Source organism: Sus scrofa, chromosome 15 (genome assembly GCF_000003025.6).
Source record: "Sus scrofa isolate TJ Tabasco breed Duroc chromosome 15, Sscrofa11.1, whole genome shotgun sequence".
NCBI classification, from domain to species: Eukaryota; Metazoa; Chordata; class Mammalia; order Artiodactyla; family Suidae; genus Sus; species Sus scrofa.
In genome coordinates this window covers 3,441,225-3,460,331 of record NC_010457.5, presented here as the reverse complement: position 1 = coordinate 3,460,331, position 19,107 = coordinate 3,441,225, and the positions used below count along the sequence as shown (strand labels likewise).

The 19,107-nt window shown below is 35.9% G+C and overlaps 1 protein-coding gene across 3 annotated transcripts in view; it reads left to right on the top strand.

The window, feature by feature from the left end:
• The window catches only part of EPC2 (enhancer of polycomb homolog 2), a 108,778-nt gene that overhangs the window by 65,892 nt on the left and 23,779 nt on the right, over positions 1-19,107 (top strand). For 2 of the 3 annotated variants that reach the window (XM_021076083.1, XM_021076084.1), the window contains exons 3-6: positions 1,376-1,521; positions 8,114-8,320; positions 15,203-15,351; positions 16,132-16,264. In XM_021076083.1, coding sequence (XP_020931742.1) covers positions 1,376-1,521; positions 8,114-8,320; positions 15,203-15,351; positions 16,132-16,264 — 635 coding nt within the window. Of the gene's footprint in view, positions 1-1,375; positions 1,522-8,113; positions 8,321-15,202; positions 15,352-16,131; positions 16,265-18,692; positions 18,885-19,107 lie in introns of all 3 variants that reach the window. The other variant, XM_021076082.1, reaches the window with a different exon arrangement.

The window sequence follows — 19,107 nt, the reverse complement described above, 5'->3', positions numbered from 1 at the left end:
ACAAAGTTACATAGGTTTTCCTTAAGCCTGTTACTTTTGGTGTATAGTTTGGCATATAGAAGTTTTTCATTTTTGAGGAACTCATAGCAGAAATGTCCATACTTTTTTATATTAAGGTAAATTATAATGGTCTGTTCTAAATATTAGTGAGTAGCTCTTGCTGATTTTTGTCAGTTTATAAAAAGAAGCAGGTGACTTCAGGGCCCCAGAAATAAATTTCTGGCCGAATTCAGAACTCACCTTTGCAGAGCTAGTTGCAGAGCTAGACAATCCTTAAAAATTATTTCACTTTTTAAAGAACAGACTTTTTGCTCACATCACTTGAAAGAATATTTCAAGCAGTATCTCTTGATAACCTGCCATATTGGTTGTTCTCTTTGTTAATGGGTGATAAAGCCTAAGAGATAGCCAAGAGAAGAAATTGTACCCCAAAAAGTGTAATTTTGAAAATTGTGCTTTCCTAGCAGTTTTTGCCAATCTCTCATACTCCTCCTCCTCTACTACCTTCCTCCATTTCTTCCGCCCACCCTCTGTCTCACCACAAGTCTTATCTTTCTTTATGTGAGTTTGGGTCATTTTAAGGCTCCACATGTAAGTGAGACGATATATTATTTGTCTTCTCTGCCATATTTCACTTAGCATAATGCCTTCAGGTCCATGTTGCAACTCTCAATTTTTTTTTTTTTTTTTTAAGATAAGTAATCTGTCAGGCCAGTACCTCTCTCTCTCTCTCTTTTTCTTTGTTGTTGTTTTTTTTTTTTTTTAAGAGCCACACTTGTTGCATATGGAGGTTCCCAGGCTAGGGTAGAATCAGAGCTATAGCTGCGGGCCTGCACCACATCTGCAGCAACTCGGGATCCAAGCTACATCTGCAACCTACACCACAGCTCACGGCAATGCCAGATCCTTAACCCACTGAGCGAGGCCAGACATGCATCCTCAAGGATCCTTGTCGGGTTCATTAACCACTGAGACACAAAGGGAACTCCTCCATCATATATTTTGTACTTGAATTTACCTGGATTCTTAATTTTGTGTCATAGCTTACTTTGCTGTCAAACTACCCTGTAGGATAAATATGTATCATCTTTTTTTATAATTGCTACTTTATAGTTTATATTTTAGTATTTTTTTCGACCTTTGATTTTTAAAATATTAATTCTGCTTGATGTTTTTGCTGTTCTATTAAACTTTAAATCATATGTGAAATAAAATTTTATTTTTTCAACTGAACCTCTAACACAATTTTTTGATCTGCTCATAAGCTCTTCTTTGGTCAGTGTTTTATATTGTGGGAATATTCTGTGGTTGAATATAAATACTGTATAACTCCATAATTTCTCCTGAGTTTGAAGAATTGTTTTTTCTTTTCTAGCTTTCAATCTAGACAACGAGCAACCAGATTATGATATGGATTCAGAAGATGAGACCTTACTAAATAGACTTAACAGAAAGATGGAAATTAAGCCTTTACAGTTTGAAATTATGATTGACAGACTTGAAAAAGCCAGTTCTAATCAGGTACTGTATGTTGTAAAAATGTCTCTTGTCTAAATAGTTAATCTAATTAGCAGCTTTATTTTGCATTTTCTTTAGACCTAAGTATATTACATTTTACTATTTCTTAAATTTCTCTTCCTAAGATCCTAGAATTTCTATTTATAGTATTCTTGGAACTGAATACTTAAGCATACTGTCTTTGAATAAGAGTATAAAGAATACAGTTCTGATGTTTTTCTTGTTTGGATATAAGAATAATACTAGTTTCAATATTATATTTTCTTGATCTTTTTCATAGAGCTGTCTTTTTTGTGCTTCAGTAACTAAATTTGCTTAGTTTGGGTCTCTTAGGTAGACATCTCATACCAAATCTGTTCTATTGCTCAGATGTGTATTAAGGTGCTCTTACCATTTAAAATGTACTTTAGTTTTACTTATTTATATGTTAAAATTTTAAGTGAGTGAAAAATTACGAAGTAATAAAGCATTCTCTTTAATAGATATTCTATGTATAGTATAGAGAATTTTAAATAGTATATTCCATAGGAGTGCCTGTTGTGGCTCAGCAGTAACAAACCCAACTAGTATCCATGAGGATTTAGGTTTGATCCCTGGCCTCCCTCACTGGGTTAAGGACCCAGCATTGCCATGAGCTGTGGTGTAGGCCAGCAGCTGCAGCTCTGATTTGGCCTCCACATGCCACGGGTGTGTTGCTAAAAAGACAAAAGAAAAAAAATTACTATTCCCAAGGGGAAAAAAAAATTAGTGAAGATGTCAAAGAATTCTGAATAGGGACATTCAGAATAACTTTAAAATTGCCCGTAGGGTAAAACATCATATAACCATTAAAAATCATTATTTTGGGACTCCCCTGGTGGCTCAGCAGGTTGAGGATGTGACATTGTCACTGCTATGGTGCAGGTTCGATTCCTGGCCAAGGAACTTCTGTATGCTGCAACTGCAGGTACAGCCCCTCCCAAAAAAATCATTATTTTGAAGAGTATATACTGCCATAGGAAATTTCTTTTTTGTTTTTTATTTTTTTTTAATTTTTTTTTTTTTTTTTTTTTTTTTGTCTTTTTGTTGTTGTTGTTGTTGCTATTTCTTGGGCCGCTCCTGCGGCATATGGAGGTTCCCAGGCTAGGGGTCCAATCGGAGCTGTAGCCACCGGCCTACGCCAGAGCCACAGCAACGGGGGATCCAAGCCGCGTCTGCGACCTACACCACAGCTCACGGCAACGCCGGATCGTTAACCCACTGAGCAAGGGCAGGGACCGAACCTGCAACCTCATGGTTCCTAGTCGGATTCGTTAACCACTGCGCCACAACGGGAACTCCGGAAGTTTCTTATTATATAATGTTAGATTTCAAAAAGAGACACAGAATTGTTTAAGTGGAAAACACTAAGGTTTGTTTAAAGAATTTTTGTTTCTGGGAGTTCCTGTTGTGGCTCAGCATGTTAAAATTTGACCAGCATCCACGAGGATGAGGGTTCGATCCCTGGCTTCGCTCAGTGGGTTAAAGGATCCAGCATTGCCATGAGCTGTGGTGCAGACATGGCTCTGATCTGGCATTGCTGTGGCTGTGGGGGTAGGCCGGTGGCTAGAGTTCCATATCAACCCCTGGCCTGGGAATTTAATGTGTTGTAGTAGGTACAGACCTAAAAAGACAAAACAAACAAAACAAAAATAAAGAACAAGAAAGTACGAAATGCCAACAAATAATTGTTGATGTACCTGTGTGGTATATTAATATGCTAACCTTTCTTAGTTTAGTAAGAAGTTACCAATATAAATAAATAAGCTTTTTACAATAGGCTGTTAAAACCTTCGATAGTTTACCTATACAAATACATTATTTTCCCCCAACTTCCAGTTTAAGTCCTTTAAATCCTGAGCCATTACCAGCTCTACAGAACATTTCCCAAACTTTTCCATTATAAAATGACTTGGCTGCATATTTAGCCTTTCTACCAGTCTTCCTTCCCCCACCCCCATTTTTATGGAAAATAATATCTAGTATACCACTCAAAAAAGTACATTAAAACTAAATTTTGTAAAATTCAATTTAATTGGTTTTTTAAAAGATTGTCTTTTTTTAAATTGAGAATGTGTTGTAATTATCAAATTAATACGCATTATAATTAGTGCTCATAGTTTTCCTAGGATTTTGATCATTTGCATCAGATAGTTTCAGTTTTTCTTCCTTATGTGCAAATTTTCCCAGCAACCCTAGGCTTGATCAAACTTTTGATATTTCTACTTTTTTCCATGATTGCTCAGAAATTTTCATGGTGGTTGAAATTATATCATCAGAAACCTTCAGCTGTCTTTTCTGTAATTTACTTTCTTTCATTCATTTATTAATATTTATTTAGCGCTCAAGTGAACAAGTGACAGAAGTTCTGCCCTTGTGGAGCTTATCATCTAAGTGGATACAGGATAAACAAAAAACATGTAAACAATATAGTTAACTGTCCACTGTAATCAGCACCATTCTATTTTAATTCTCTGCTCAGTGACAAGCTTCCAAGCTCTAAAACAACTAGCTAGGTTCTCAGAGCATGATAGAATCTACTTTTTGCAGAGAAGATGAAAGTGGAAGCTTTGTCATAGGAAGAAGACAGTGGTCTGATTAATAGAACCAAGGATTAAAGATAGCAAAGGGCTGTCCTTATTCCAAGTGTCTGATGTGGGGGATTCATAGATTTTCTTTATTTTCCCTTTTGGGGGGCCAAGATAGTACTAGATCCCAGGGCGAAAAATTAAGTTTGTGGTTAAACCAATATTTGTTAGTTAATAGAGAAAGGCATAAAAAACAGACTAAGGCAAAAGCTTCTCCTGCCATTTATTCTGGAGTCTATTGCAGTGAAGTTATTATTGAAAACTCCTGTTGTCAACAGCTGGGATTATTTTCAGTTTCCATTCTTTTATCTTATTTGAGCCCTCTTTATTTCTTTAAACTTTCATCAACCTTTGGTTTGTTTGTTTGTTTCCATAACATTCAGTGGCTTGTTGTGGTATCTCAGTTCCCAGACCAGGGACTGAACTCAGGCCTTAGTGGTGAAAGCACTGAGTGCTTATAGCTAGACCACCAGGGAACGCCTACCTTTGGTCTTTTGAATACATCTCATTCAATTTTGGTTTTCTTATTATTTTTATGATCATTCCTTCTAATTTTCTCTTACTGACTCCTTTTCATTCACCCGTACAGACATCTAGGTTTCTTAAAATTCCATTCTTGGCATTCTCATCCTAAGTATTTTGGGGGTAATACCACCTCACTGAGCCTTTCTGTGGGTATAATAATATGTATGCCTTTAGCCTTCAACTCTTTTTCACGCTTCAGGATTTTTTCCTCTCTTTTTGTGTTGCCTGTTGACACCTCCATCTGGGTGTCATAGACCTCTCAAGTTTAACCTTGCCAAAACTTAACTCTCCTACCTCTGGATAATTTTGTGTTATATTCATTATCTCTTCAGTGACTTACAAAACTCAGAATCTTTTGAGTTTTTTAGATCCCGTTCTTTAGTCCTCAAATTTCTAACTCTTCTTGTGCAACTATATCATTTTGTCTTCAGTAACCTCTTCTCACATTTCTTGAATCTTTTTCTCTTTGCCCAAAAAATGTACCAAGAGTACCTATATCCAAAAGAGCCCTTTCACATGAGCCTGCCTTTCTCAGTACACTACCACCCTATGTCTCTCTATTTTTGGTCACAGTTAAGTTTTCAAAATCAAAGCCATTTTGTTTACTCTTTACTCCACTTTAGTTTATTGAAATTGCACTGTTTAAGGTCACCAATGGCTTCCTAATTGTCATCCAGCAGCCTCATTTTAGTCTGCGTCCTACTTAATATCCCTGTAGTATTGGATCTTTTTGCCCTCCACATTTCCTGATTCTTCTCTCTTCATCTCCTCCTCTTGTTGCCATTTCCTTTGGTTTCTGTCCTCAGAATTTATTCTTGTACCATAAGCTACCAACACAGACACTTTTTTCTTCGAATATAAAAGTAGTAGGATTCTGATTTTGTGTATTTAGTTAGGTGACATAATTTGTGACTGCTTTATCTGTAAATAGTTCTTGCCCCCTCAAATTGATGCTGTCACCATGATATTAGAGATACATTGATACTGGTTGCCCTAGAATAGCTAAAGATCATCTTTACAGAATGACTAAATTAAAATTATCCAATAAAATAAAAATAGGTTGTACAACAATATGAAAAAAGAAGTTGAGAAAATACAGCTAACATAGGAAAGTAATGTCAGGATGTTTAAACTATGTATTGAATTCTTACTACCTCAGATATAAAGAGGGTAGTTAACTATCAGACAGAAGGACTTACCTAGTAGTCCTTCAGGAGCAAGAAGCACCAGAAAAGAGAGTCTGAGGCAGTGTTTTAATTCCCTGACACCTACAGGGGAATAGGAAACCAGTGTTATTTTGATAATTTTATTATATAAGAAACTCACCACTGCTCTGCTAATTGATGCAAAGAGACTATCTTCCTCCCCACTCTAAGGTTAGATTAAGTTCTTGATTTAATTAGTGAAGGTTATATAAAATTTTATCAGAAGCACATGACCAAACAGCTGAAGTTTTTCTTGGTCCCCAGAACGCACATGAGAACTTACCAGTGATGCTGTGATGCTCTCAGCATGTGGTGGAGTTTTATTAGATCCAGAAAACTCAATTCAAATAAGAATCTTTGTAGACTTTGGAGGTTTACATCGCCATTTCAGAGAATTTCAGCTAATAGTGGGAAAGTGTCCATTTAAAATTAATTGACGTCTAGTCACTAATGATGGAGCATGATAATGTGAGAGAAGAAAGACTGTATATATGTATTTGTGACTGAGTCACCTTGCTGTACAGTAGGAAATTAACAGAACACTGTAAATCAGCTATAATGGAAAAAATAAAAATCATTATGAAAAAATTAAAAAACAAAATCATTATAAAAAAATTTTTTATTAGATGAAATTAATTGATGTTTGAAAATGTTGGTTCTTTTGGTTTGGTCTCATGTTTCAGGCTCTGACTCTCCCCTTTAAAGATGGAGTTACTTAGCCTTTCAGGTGCAGTTAAGCTGACTCCAGTGAAACTTTGAGTAAGCGAAAAAATGGACACTTAAAATTTTATTGCTCTAAATTTAGTTCTCACATGGACTAGTATACTTAGATTGATGTTGTCAGTGTATTCTTTTCTGTGGTCGAGCCATTTTGGCAGCCAAATTATAATAAGAAACAAAGGGAGGTTCCCTTCATGGCACAGTAGTTAACGAATCCGATTAGGAACCATGAGGTTGAGGGTTCGATCCCTGGCCTCGCTCAGTGGGTTAAAGATCCGGTGTTGCAGACACAGCTTGGATCCCATGTTGCTGTGGCCACATTGCTGTGGCCTTGGTGTAGGCCAGCGGCTACAGCTCCAATTAGACCCCTAGCCTGGGAACCTCTGTATGCCACGGGCATGGCCCTAGAAAAGACAAAAAATAAATAAATAAATAAGAAACTAATTAGCCCTAGTAATCACTGTAATAAGACTGGAAGTCTAAATGATGATTGCATTATTGCATGAAATTATACCAGTATGAGAAATGAGATTATATAAAAAAATTATTTAGTAAGTTATGCTTTCTTCAAATGAATTCATACAGCCTGCAAATCAGATTGTATGTTGATCTTCCAATTTCAGTGATAAGAATTTTCCCCTCATTTCCAAGTTTTTAGGAGATAGCTTGTTTTGAAAATAAACCTTCATCACTAAAGTGATAAAAGTAGAAAGATGTGATAACATCACTTCAGCAAGGGTTCCCAGCCCTAAAACGCCATAATTTTTTTCTCAACTTCACTGTAAATTGATATGTGTAACTCCTCATCCATCTTGCGGCACATGGAGGTTCCCAGGCTAGGGGTTGAATCGAAGCTGCAGCCACCGGCCTGAGCCACAGCCATGGCAATGCAGGATCTGAGCCGTGTCTGCAACTTACACCACAGCTAGTGGCAACACCAGATCCTGAACCTACTGAGCAAGGCCAGGGATCCAACCCTCATCCTCATGGATGCTAGTCGGGTTCGCCAACCACTGAGCCACTGATGGGAACTCCCCTTTTACAATTTTAAAGGAGGCATGTTATATTAAACTTCAATATGTTAGAAAATATTCATCTTTCCTTTTGGAAGGAGGTAAAAAGAAACTACCTGTATCTTCTAGTTTCTGTTGAAAAAAACACAGAAAGAAGCTAGTAGACTATTGAAAACTAATAGTTCCTCCAGTGTGTGGAATCACAGAATATTAAAATTCTGAGGAATTCTGGATATCTTCTAGTTCAAGACTTACTTGAAACATAAATCTATTGTTGTCTCCTAAGTATTGTTCATCCAGGCTTCTTAACTATTTTGAGTGGTGGAAATCAGTACCTCTTATGGCAAATTTTTAATTTGTTATATTAATAAATTCTTTGTTAGATTGAATTAAATTGAATTTTCTGCTAACATGGTATCTATTCATAATTGTTAAGACTACTCACATTTTTTCCTATAAACATAGTTTAATTTTGATTTTTTTTCCCAAGCATTGTAATTGACAACATTTTTAATTTTTTATTTAGCTTGTAACACTTCAAGAAGCGAAACTGCTGCTAAACGAAGATGATTACCTTATTAAAGCTGTCTATGACTACTGGGTGAGAAAACGTAAAAACTGCAGGGGACCATCCCTCATTCCTCAGATAAAACAAGAGAAAAGAGACGGCTCTACCAACAATGACCCTTATGTTGCCTTTCGGAGGAGAACAGAGAAAATGCAAACTCGAAAGGTAATATGCAAATTAAGTTTAACTGAGTGTACCTCGGTAGTACTTAAGACCAAAATTTTTCTCTGCTAATACCTTGAATAATTTTGAATAATTTGAACATAAAAGGAAGTTAATGACATTGTTGAACTTTGTGTTAGAAATCCTGTTCTTTAGTAGCTTCTGTCCCCCACTTGTTTGCAGTATTTATTTAAAACCTATGAACTTTATAAATCTATTGGTCATACCATTTTAGGCTTGCAGTTGAAATCATATGGGGAAATTTGTGTTATGAGGAAAACTCGGAAGTTTTGAGCTCTTCGGTAAACTCTACATTCTGTACCTATCCTCTGTTTGGGAAGCTTAAGAGTTCCTTTAAAACCATATTCTAAATCATGCATGTGAAAATGAACTTTACTCCCTCTACTGAAGGGTCTTGGGAAATAAGAAAGGTTCATTTTCAAGTTTGTTTTGCCAGCAGTCATAAGTAACAGAGTGGAATCTTTTTCTCCTTTTCTGAGCTGTTAGTTATGTCAGATTTCAAATTGACAAACTTGTCCCCATCTGGCTTTCAGAAGTATTGTGAGCCAGAATTTTAAGAGAAACAGTATCTCATGCTATGAAAGGATATGGTGTAGAAGAAAGCATTATTTCAGAGGGGTAGACACTGCCTTTCTCGTAGTTAACAGTAAACACCAGACGTGGTAACGCATTCTCTAACATTGCAACATGTTAGGAACATATAAATGTAAAAACCATGAGGAATTATAATTGGAGTCAAAGCATTTTCTGTGGATTCCTGTTTCTCCTAACATTGAATGCATGTCCTTGTCAGCTGTTACATAACAGCTGTGAAGCATAACAGCTGCCAGGGATAGTACATTTTAGGGGAAACTCTCCAGTTAACGACCAGAGCTTCTGTAACTTCTTCCCAACTGCAGATGACATTCCCTAACCCAGGTTGTTTTCAATTTGGTGTTTTGGTTCTTAGCTACGGAAATATTAGATATTTTATGAAGATTTAGTGCCTTGTATGGAAAAGGCTATAACAAGATAAGTTTGCAAATACAGTAAAGCTTTATAAATGTGGACATAAGAAAGAAGGGGTTTATCTAAACTATTGAAAAACCTGAACTTACAATTGCTTTTTAAAAGAATTATAATCGATTCAGATGTATCGCAAAACATAGACTTGTAGCAGTGTCTTTTGAAGGAAAAGACTTCTCTTGGGCTTCTTTTAGTGAGTGAGTGTGAAGTACTTAAAATTAGCAATATTTATTGACATATAAACAACATTCCAAATGTTTAAATATGTTTTATCTTTAAATAGATTAAATCACCATTTTCTTACCAGCGTATTTTGAGAATTACTAGAAACAGCTTCCTGTGTTTAGGCATTTCTCCATTGCATAATAACTAGGCCAGCACTTTCCTAGAACTCTGATTCCTACCCTTTTTCTTTTCTTTTCCTCTTCCTCTCCAGGGTGGTACATTTTCTTTTCCAATTTTTTTTTTTAATTCCTTTCTCTTTTCAGTTGTGGAATCAAAGACCATTCCCCTTCATGCATGCTATTGATACTTAGAAATATCTATGAGTTTCAAAATAAGAAAGTTGGGAAAGCAGTAAAGAATGAACACAGTAGGTGTTGAGGAGGTAGTCCGGCATTGGAATATATAAAAAATGAGTACCAGCCAACAAAAGTTCTCTGTTTCCTTTTCTGTTCCCAGACTTAAAGGACTGTTTGCTCAGAAGTCTAGAATTTATTATTTATTTGCTTTTTAGGGCAGCACCTGCGGCATATGGAGGTTCCCAGGCTAGGGGTCAAGTCGGAGCTGTAGCTGCCAGCCTATGCCACAGCAACTCAGGATCCCAGCCTCGTCTGCAACCTACACCACAGCTCATGGCAATGCCCAATCCTTAACCCACTGAGCAAGGCCAGGGATCGAACCTGTGTCCTCATGGAGGCTAGTCAGATTCGTTAACACTGAACCACGACAGGAACTCCTAGAATTTATTTTTAATCATTAAACTGATGTTTAATTTGGGAGTGCTTAAGTACTTTAGGACATTCTTAAATGAGATAGTGTTAAGGTACCAGCATGCCTGAATGCACTGACTGGGAAGTCTTGAGTCAGCAGATACATTTAAAATATTTAACTCCATAGGTAAAACTGTTAGCATTTGTGCCTACTTTCCTATGTGCGGCCCAGATAAAGCTAGGTAGTTGGTTAGGAGAGGAAACTCCCAGGGTAGTGGTTCTCAGTCTGGCTGTAGGTAACAATCACCTGTGAGTTAGCCTCAATTTTAAAAGATCTACAATTAATTCTAAAGTACAGCAGTTTGAGAACCACCTCCCTAGAGAATTGTCAGTTGGTCAGAGCTATAATACATAACTGGAATCGGAAAACAGGAATTTGCTCTGAGCAGGATAGTTGTGAAGAAGGGTCAAGGGAATGAGTAGAGTTGAATACAGGGAGTAGGGCCATCTTAAAAGCACAAAAAAGAACATAAGGTTTTGTTTTGTTTTCTTTTGTTTATTAAAATATGGTTGATTTACAATGTTGTTTCAGTTTCCGCTATACAGCAAAGTAACCCAGGCATGCACATACGTACATTCTTTTTCTCACATTATCTTATGTTTTTGAATATTGATATAGCTAGAAATAGATATGGATCTGTGCATGTGTATGTAGGTAAATATATTACAGACATTTTTCCTCGCTTTGTTCGCTGAGAGGGTGTGGCGGCAACTACAGTAGCTATGGGCATGCCTAGCATGTAGATCTTGAATTTAAATACTGTTTTCTATTAAAGGGAACCAGAACTCCTTAGAAAAATGGTTGAATCCAGGTCTGGGGCTGGGAAAGCATTAAAAATAAGCTTGGAAAATTCTGCTTTGCCAGAACATAATAATGGGATTGAAGAATGTTGGAGCCATGTCAGAAGGCCTCAGGAGCCAACTTAAAAGTTGACTCTGCTGATCAGATCTGGGAAAGTTAGTGTGTTAAAATAAGTAATGGGATATAACCCATTAAGTAGCCAATGAGTCCATACCGATATGAATGGATGGATGGGTGGATGGATGAATGGGGTGATTGATTGATTGATTGAAGAGAACCCTTTTCCTTACCTGTAGATTTCCAACTTTTTCTTTTTTCTTTTTTTCTTTTTAAGGCCACTCCTGCAGCATATGGAGGTTTCCAGACTAGGGGTCAAAACGCAGCCCCGTAGCTGCTGTCCCACGCCACAGCCATGCAACACCAGATCTGAGCCACATCTTCGAACTGTGCTGCAGCCTGCAGCAACACCAGATCTTTAACCCACGAAGCAATGACAAGGATTGAATCCGCTTTCTCACAGACACTGTTTCAGGTTCTTAACCTGCTGAGTCACAATGGGAACTCCAATTTCCAACTTGTAAGTGTCAATGGAGGGAGTTCCCATTGTGGCTCAGCAGGTTATAAATCTGATTAATATCCATGAGGATGCGGGTTTGATCCCTGGCCTTGCTCAGTTGGGTTAATGATCCAGCATTGCCATGAGCTGTGGTGTACAGACGAGGCTTGGATCCCGTGTTGCTATAGCTGTGGCATTGCAGGCTGGCAGCTGCAGCTCTGACTTGACCCCTAGCCTGGGAACTTCCATCTGCTGCAGTTGTGGCCCTCAAAAAAAAAGTCAATGGAATGGAGTTTAAAAATCACTATTTGGCAAGTACAATAGTGTTAGTTGTTTCTGGCAAAAGTTAGAATTAATGGATACGAAACTAATGGGGGAAATTTAGTGAGAAACAAGGTGATTTGACTAGAGAAACCTGACAAACACCATCTTAATCTACCAAAAATACACGATCTGAATTTAATTGTGGAAAAGCATCAAAGAAATCCAAATTGAGGAACAAATAATAAATGGCTTTTGCTCTTCAGAACTGTCAAGGTCATGGAGTTCCCATAGTGGCTTAACAGTAACCCAATTAGTATCCATGAGGATGCAAGTCGATCCCTTGCCCTACTTGATGAGTTAAGGATCCAGAATTGGCTGTGGTATAGATCGCATATGCAGCTCAGATCTGGCATTGCTCTGGCTGTGGTAGGCTGGCAGCTGCAGCTCTGATTCTCGATCCCTAGCCTGGGAACTTCGATATGCCTTGGATACGGCCCTAAAAAAGACTAAAAAAAAGAACTGTCAAGGTCATGATCACCATGGAAAGACTGAGGAACTGTTCCAAGTTATAGATTGAAGAGACATGACAACTAAATGCAATTTTAGCCCTGAATCAGATCCTAAACCAGAAAAAGAATTTATTTTTATTAATGAATTTTAATAATTATTATTGTTCCACTAATGTCCTTTATAGCAACACTATATTATCCATAGGTAAAAAATATATATAACAACTATATTTCTTGCTATGAAGGACATTAATGGGACAATTAGTGAAATATAAAGTCTGTAAATTAGATAGTTTTTATATCAATACTGATTTCCTGATTTTGGTAATGGTACTGTGATTGTATAAGACTATATCAGTTTTTAGAAAATATATGTTAAAGTATTCAGGGGATAAAGATATCTTCAACTTTTCTTGAAAAATTTTTGAAATACCACTGCTAATAATTTATGTGTGTGTTTATATACATACCTATATGTGTCTTAGTCCATTTGAGCTGTTTTAACAAAAATACACTGAGTGGCTTAAACAACAAACATTTGTCTCTCACTTCTGGAGGCTAAGTCCAAGATCCAGTCACCATCAGATTCAGTGTCTTTTGAAAGCCTGCTTTTTGTTTTGTAGATGGTCCTCCTGCTGAGTTCTCACTTGGCAGGAGAGCTCTGTGGGGTCCCTTTTATAAGGGCAGTAATCCATTCATGAGGACTTCACCCTCATGACTAATCACCTTTCAAAGACTTCACCTCCAGATATCATCACATTGGGGAGTTGGAATTTCAACACATGGACTTTCAGGAGACACAAACATTTGGTCCATAGTAATGTGTATATACATGCATATATATATATATACATGAAGAGAGATCCATAAAGGTAAAATATTAACCTTTGAGGAATCTGGATGAGGATATATGGGGATTCTTTATTCTGTTTTTGTAACTTTTTTGTAAATCTGAAATTACTTCTTAATAAAAGGTTAAAAAAATATATAGCAGGTGTTCTCGTTGTGGCTTAGTGGGTTAAGAAACCGACACTGTCTCTCTGAGGATGTTGGTTTGATCCCTGGCCTCACTCAGTGGGTTAAGGATATGTCATTGCTATAAGCTGCAGTGTAGGTCACAGATGCAGGTCAGATCTGGTATTGTCGCGGCTGTGATGTAGTCCTCAGGTGCAGCTCCAATTCAACCCCTAGCCCAGGAACTTCCATATGCTGCTGGTGTAGCCATAAAAAGAAAATAAATAAATAAATAAATAAAAATACAGCAGCATGGGCAGGACTAAGAAAAAGAAAAATTAGAAATGGTAGTTATCTGGGCCTAAAGAGTCCAGGAAATGAATGAGTAAGAAAGGGCAGAAGCACATATTTCAAGAGGAACACTTCATGAAGAGAGGGGTGATTCTAAAAGGTTCTGGTGCACTTTTGGTTCGGCTGGCATGTTGCCTTTGTATTACTATTCATCTTTTGAATCGATATGTATTTTTCTTATTAGACTGTAGGCCTTTTGAGGATAATGGACATGTGCAGTACCCTGCCCAGAGTGGGCACTTGAAATTATTTACTCTTGGTAATATTATTTTTTTTTCCAATTGGTAAGTATTATTGTTTCCTGTTTACAAGAAATTTTTTGCTTAGAACCATGCTTTAGATTTTGCCTTTAGTGCTGAAGGGGAAAAAAGATTGACTTCCATTGGATGAGATAAAAGGATGACATGGTAACACAGCATTTTTTAATATTCATCATGCAGTACCTTAATGGGACGTAGTTTAGGTGGTGATTAATTTTAAAGAAGCTATATATGAAAGAAAAAAGTAAAACATTGAATCTTTCTCAGGTTTTATTTTTTTGTTTTATAATCCTCCAATGTGAAGCTTGGCTTTGTCTGTGTTCTTTGTAATATAATAGTGCATTATTAAGTCAAGGATGGAAAGCTTGCTTAAGTGCGGTCTGTCTGAACACACACATATATATATAGGATAAGAGGTGGTAGTGCTCTATTTTTAAACAGTTCCATGCCTATTATGAAGTTAATATTCTGTGGCTGTTTGATTGAATGAATATTTTAAATTAGTGATTAACTTAATTTTCTTTTATATGCAAATAGATGCTACTAATTACAACTGAGCCTTCTCTAGCTAATAACTAGGACTTTTCACCTGTGAGTTAGTTCAGGTTATCTCTTATATGTCAAAGAACTTACAGTGAAATTCAGATTTTTCACTAGATCTCTTTTCTGTTCTGTGGTAAGGTGTCACTGCATTGAAGCATGATAATCCTATTCCTTGAGATCCTTTATATCCTACATTCAGTTTTATATCTATTCTACATGAAGTGATGGATAGAGGTTCATTTTGGCTATTTTTCGATAACCTTGATTTGACGGAACTGTTTTGCTTTGTCTTTGGAAAATAACACAATATGAAAAGATTACATTTTCTGATACAGTAGGTTTTGTTTCAGACAGACTTTGAAAAATTTGTTTACATTGGAATTATCCTTTCTATGTCATTCTGTCTTTTCAACAGCTGGCAATATTTTTTTCTGAAGATTTATTGAGATGTTTGATTATACTTTTATTTTCAGAGTTAAATAGGTTCTCTTAATGTAGTTGCTGTTTAGATTTTTTTTTTTAACATTTTGCTTTTATAGAATGAATTTGGGTCTTTCAGTTTTGTTGCATGAAGCTGAAGGGTGGACAGTTGAATTGTTTATTCTTCTAAACTTGTTGTTTTCAATAGAATCGTAAGAATGATGAAGCCTCTTATGAAAAGATGTTGAAACTGAGACGGGAGTTTAGTAGAGCCATAACAATTTTGGAGATGATTAAAAGAAGAGAGAAAACAAAACGAGAATTATTGCACTTAACCTTAGAAGTTGTGGAAAAAAGGTAAACATTGCTGCTATTACATACCAGTAATAGCTTTAGTAAAAATGATGGGCAAAATATAAATCAAATATTTTTGGTTATCAATTTGGGTTGCAAATTTGAGGAATGTATTAGATCTTCTTTTACACTTAATTTTTTGTTCTTGTTGAGAAACCATTGAATTGTATTTAGAAAAGGACTTAGGGATCATTTAGTCCAATCCTCTGTATTAGATTTCTATTAAATAGCATTTGAGGGAAATGAACGTTTAATTGATTTTATTTTCTGATTAGTTAGAAAATATTTGTTTCAGTGCATTTTGATGCATTGAATTCAATGAATTCTCTGATGTAATGATCCTTTTCCTACGTAATTAAATAGACTGTGCTAAACCTAACAAAATTTTGTGTTTCCTAAGGTAAGCCTTCCAAACATCATTCCCCAGTGCTTGAAAATGTAAAATATATGAGAAATCCATCTTCTGTGTACTGTAGAGATTGATGGGGAGGGGTGTGTGGCTTGTTTTATATTTATAAATCCCAAAATATGAGCTTCTTTATTCCTATTAGTTTTCTTTCTGAAGAATAATTTGATTAATGTTGGCTCTATTGGATTAGTTGTGTCATTGAGGAGTTCTTTGGTGGCTCAGCAGGTTAAGGGAACTTTCATATGCTTCGGGTGTGGCCAAAAAAATTTTTCCTTAAGTATAAAATGAAAATGAATAAATAAATAAATATTGGCTTTTCTTTCTCTTTCATTTTCGAAATGTAACGTTTTCTTACATATTATTTCCTTTTCAAGATATCATTTGGGAGACTATGGTGGTGAAATCCTTAATGAAGTGAAGATCAGTAGATCAGAAAAAGAGTTATATGCCACTCCAGCTACTCTTCATAATGGAAATCATCACAAAGTCCAAGAATGTAAAACTAAGGTAAATATTTTCTGAGGGGAAGCATGTATGATAATTTGATCAGGCAGTTGGTTTCTGCAGTTGGCTTATAATAGTTTGGTTAAAGAAGAAATTATTAACATGTATTGAGTTTTTACTTTTTGTCTGGCACTTTGCTAGGATTTGTTATATAACTTGTTGATTTATGAATCCTTATAACAATCCTTTGAGATAGATTTTACCTCTTCATGACTTCCAGATCATATAGCATAAGTGGTAGATTCAAGGTTTGAGTCCAGGTCTAACACCAAAAACCATATGCATTCAGCTGTGCTATCTGCTTCCCTAGAGAATAAGGGTAATTAAAGCTTAGTTACTGTTACTAGTCTTAGCAAGTCCTGCATCATAATGGCAGGTATCAAAATCTAAAATTAAAGCTTTTTTCATTGAGACTGTTGAAAGTTATTTTTATTGTCATCACCATTGCCAGAACCAGCATTTGTCAGTTGCTGTCTATCCTGAGAAAGTCCTATGACGTCTAGATCATGATTTCTTCCTTATAATAAAGAGTCAAATTAGTGATTACTTTAGGTTTTTTTTTTGACTAAAGAATTATATCTATTCATTATTCACTTGGTATATTAAGGTATTCAATTGAAATATACAAAAAGTAATAAAACTTTTAAGAAGCTTTGACTTTAAAAAAAGAAACAGGTATTGACTGAGCATTTAGACAGAGCTCTACTGTGTAGCAAGGTTTAAAAAGTGACTTAGGGTGTTTGTGGAAAATTCATCTTTTAAAAATGTGTACAATCCTCATTTTTCATGGTTCATTCCTAAAGGTCAAGGAAGAATGTGGAGCAGGAAGACTCCTCCATTATTCAACTCATGTCAATTCAAACACCAAAGTTCTTTCTTATTAATCACAGGCATCTAGCCCACCTATCCAGTTCCCTTTAAATCACCCTTGTCTCTGTAGCCATAAACAACACAATAAGTGTCATTTATTTTTTAAAATTCTTTTTTTTTTTTGTCTTTTTACTTTTTCTAGGGCTGCTCCCATGGCTTATGGAGGTTCCCAGGCTAGGGGTCGAATCAGAGCTGTAGCCACCGACCTATGCCAGAGCCACAACAATGTGGTATCCAAGCTGCATCTGCGACCTACACCACAGCTCACAGCAACACCGGATCCTTAACCCACTGAGCAAGGCCAGGGATCCAACCCGCCACCTCATGGTTCCTAGTCGGATACATTAACCACTGCCGCCACGACAGGAACTCCCTAAAAATCCTTTTTATATAAATGCTCTTCCTAGGTATATTGTTGGTAGGCACAGAATATGAAAATCTCAACCCCAGACTACTGACAGAATCAATCTTTATTATATATTGATTTTATTTTGGATCATAATTCTTATTTAGGTCAAGATTAAATACTCACCCTATTTAAATACTAGTTTTAGAAATATGGTTGCATCCATTGTTGCTCTACCCTGTAGTTAACCATATTTCCTTTGTCACGCATCCCACTTTAAAATATAGGTAGTTTCTGAGAAGTAGAGGGGTTTCTGTTTGATGCCATAGCTATGCCCATTGTAGGAAACCATTTGTATCTCACTAAATAACTAAATAAATTTTCATCATGTATATCATTTTTGACCCTAAAGTGGTTTTTACAAGAATCTGGGCTACATGGGAAATGTATAACTTCCTAAATATTTTTACACTTTCGTACTGCTTGTGCTTTAATGCTTAGAACAGTCATTTTCTTATTTTTTGAAATAGTAGATCCCTGTTCATCTGAAGGAATGCCAGCATGTTAAAACAGAAACAGAGCTGCTCTACTGAAGAGAGGCGAGAGCTAAAACCCACCCCATCAATCAGTCTTTTGGCCATATGGCCTCTCATGTACTGCCGCAGAATTCTGGGGTACCTGACTATTATTCAGTTGAGGCAGTGGTTATTTATTCTAAACAGTGAAGTTTTTTCCTAGTTAATAAGATTATCTATCTCAAAGAAATTACCCCACATGTAGACATTTTTAAAAATTGAAAATAAGCGTAGAAATGAATTAATGAATTTATCATATTTTGAAGTCATTCTAAAAATAAAAATAGCTATTAATTTTCATCATTAATTAGTACAGTAAATTTAAGTAAAATTAAAATCAAATTTAAATATTTAAAGGCTAGATTGCATAATAGACAATTTTAAAAAATCATTAACTTCTTAGTTTAAGTATTGATAACTATAAAAAGCAAATTTAAGTGTCATAATTACTTTTCATCATAATTTGTGAAAGCAAACCATTTTTTAGTTTATAATCACATAATTTTTGCATATTAAAACCAGAAAATAAAATCACCTCCTGGGTAAAAATGTTATGTTTTTCAAAGAGCAGTATAGTTTTTGTGATTTCTAAAATGATTTTCATTTCTTCCTTTTGGGGGAAAAATCGTCATGTAAACAGCACCCGCATCATTTGTCTTTGAAAGAAGAGGCTTCTGATGTGGTTCGTCAAAAGAAGAAGTACCCAAAGAAGCCTAAAGCAGAGGCTTTGATAACATCTCAGCAACCCACTCCTGAGACATTGCCTGTGATCAATAAGAGTGACATTAAGCAATATGACTTTCACAGCTCAGATGAAGATGAATTTCCACAGGTGCTTGTTTTAAAACTATTTTAAAGACATTTTCTTCTAGTCTTTATTTTTTACTGCTATATTTTCAAACATAATTGACCCTCAGAGTTTTGATTCTTGCTTTCTTCATCTAATGTTATGACATAAACATTTTCCACACTATTTATGTAGTTTCTGAAATGGTATTTGCTTTCTGTTCTTTTCCATCAGCTGGATAGAGGTTATTCTGTGGAGCATTTAGGTG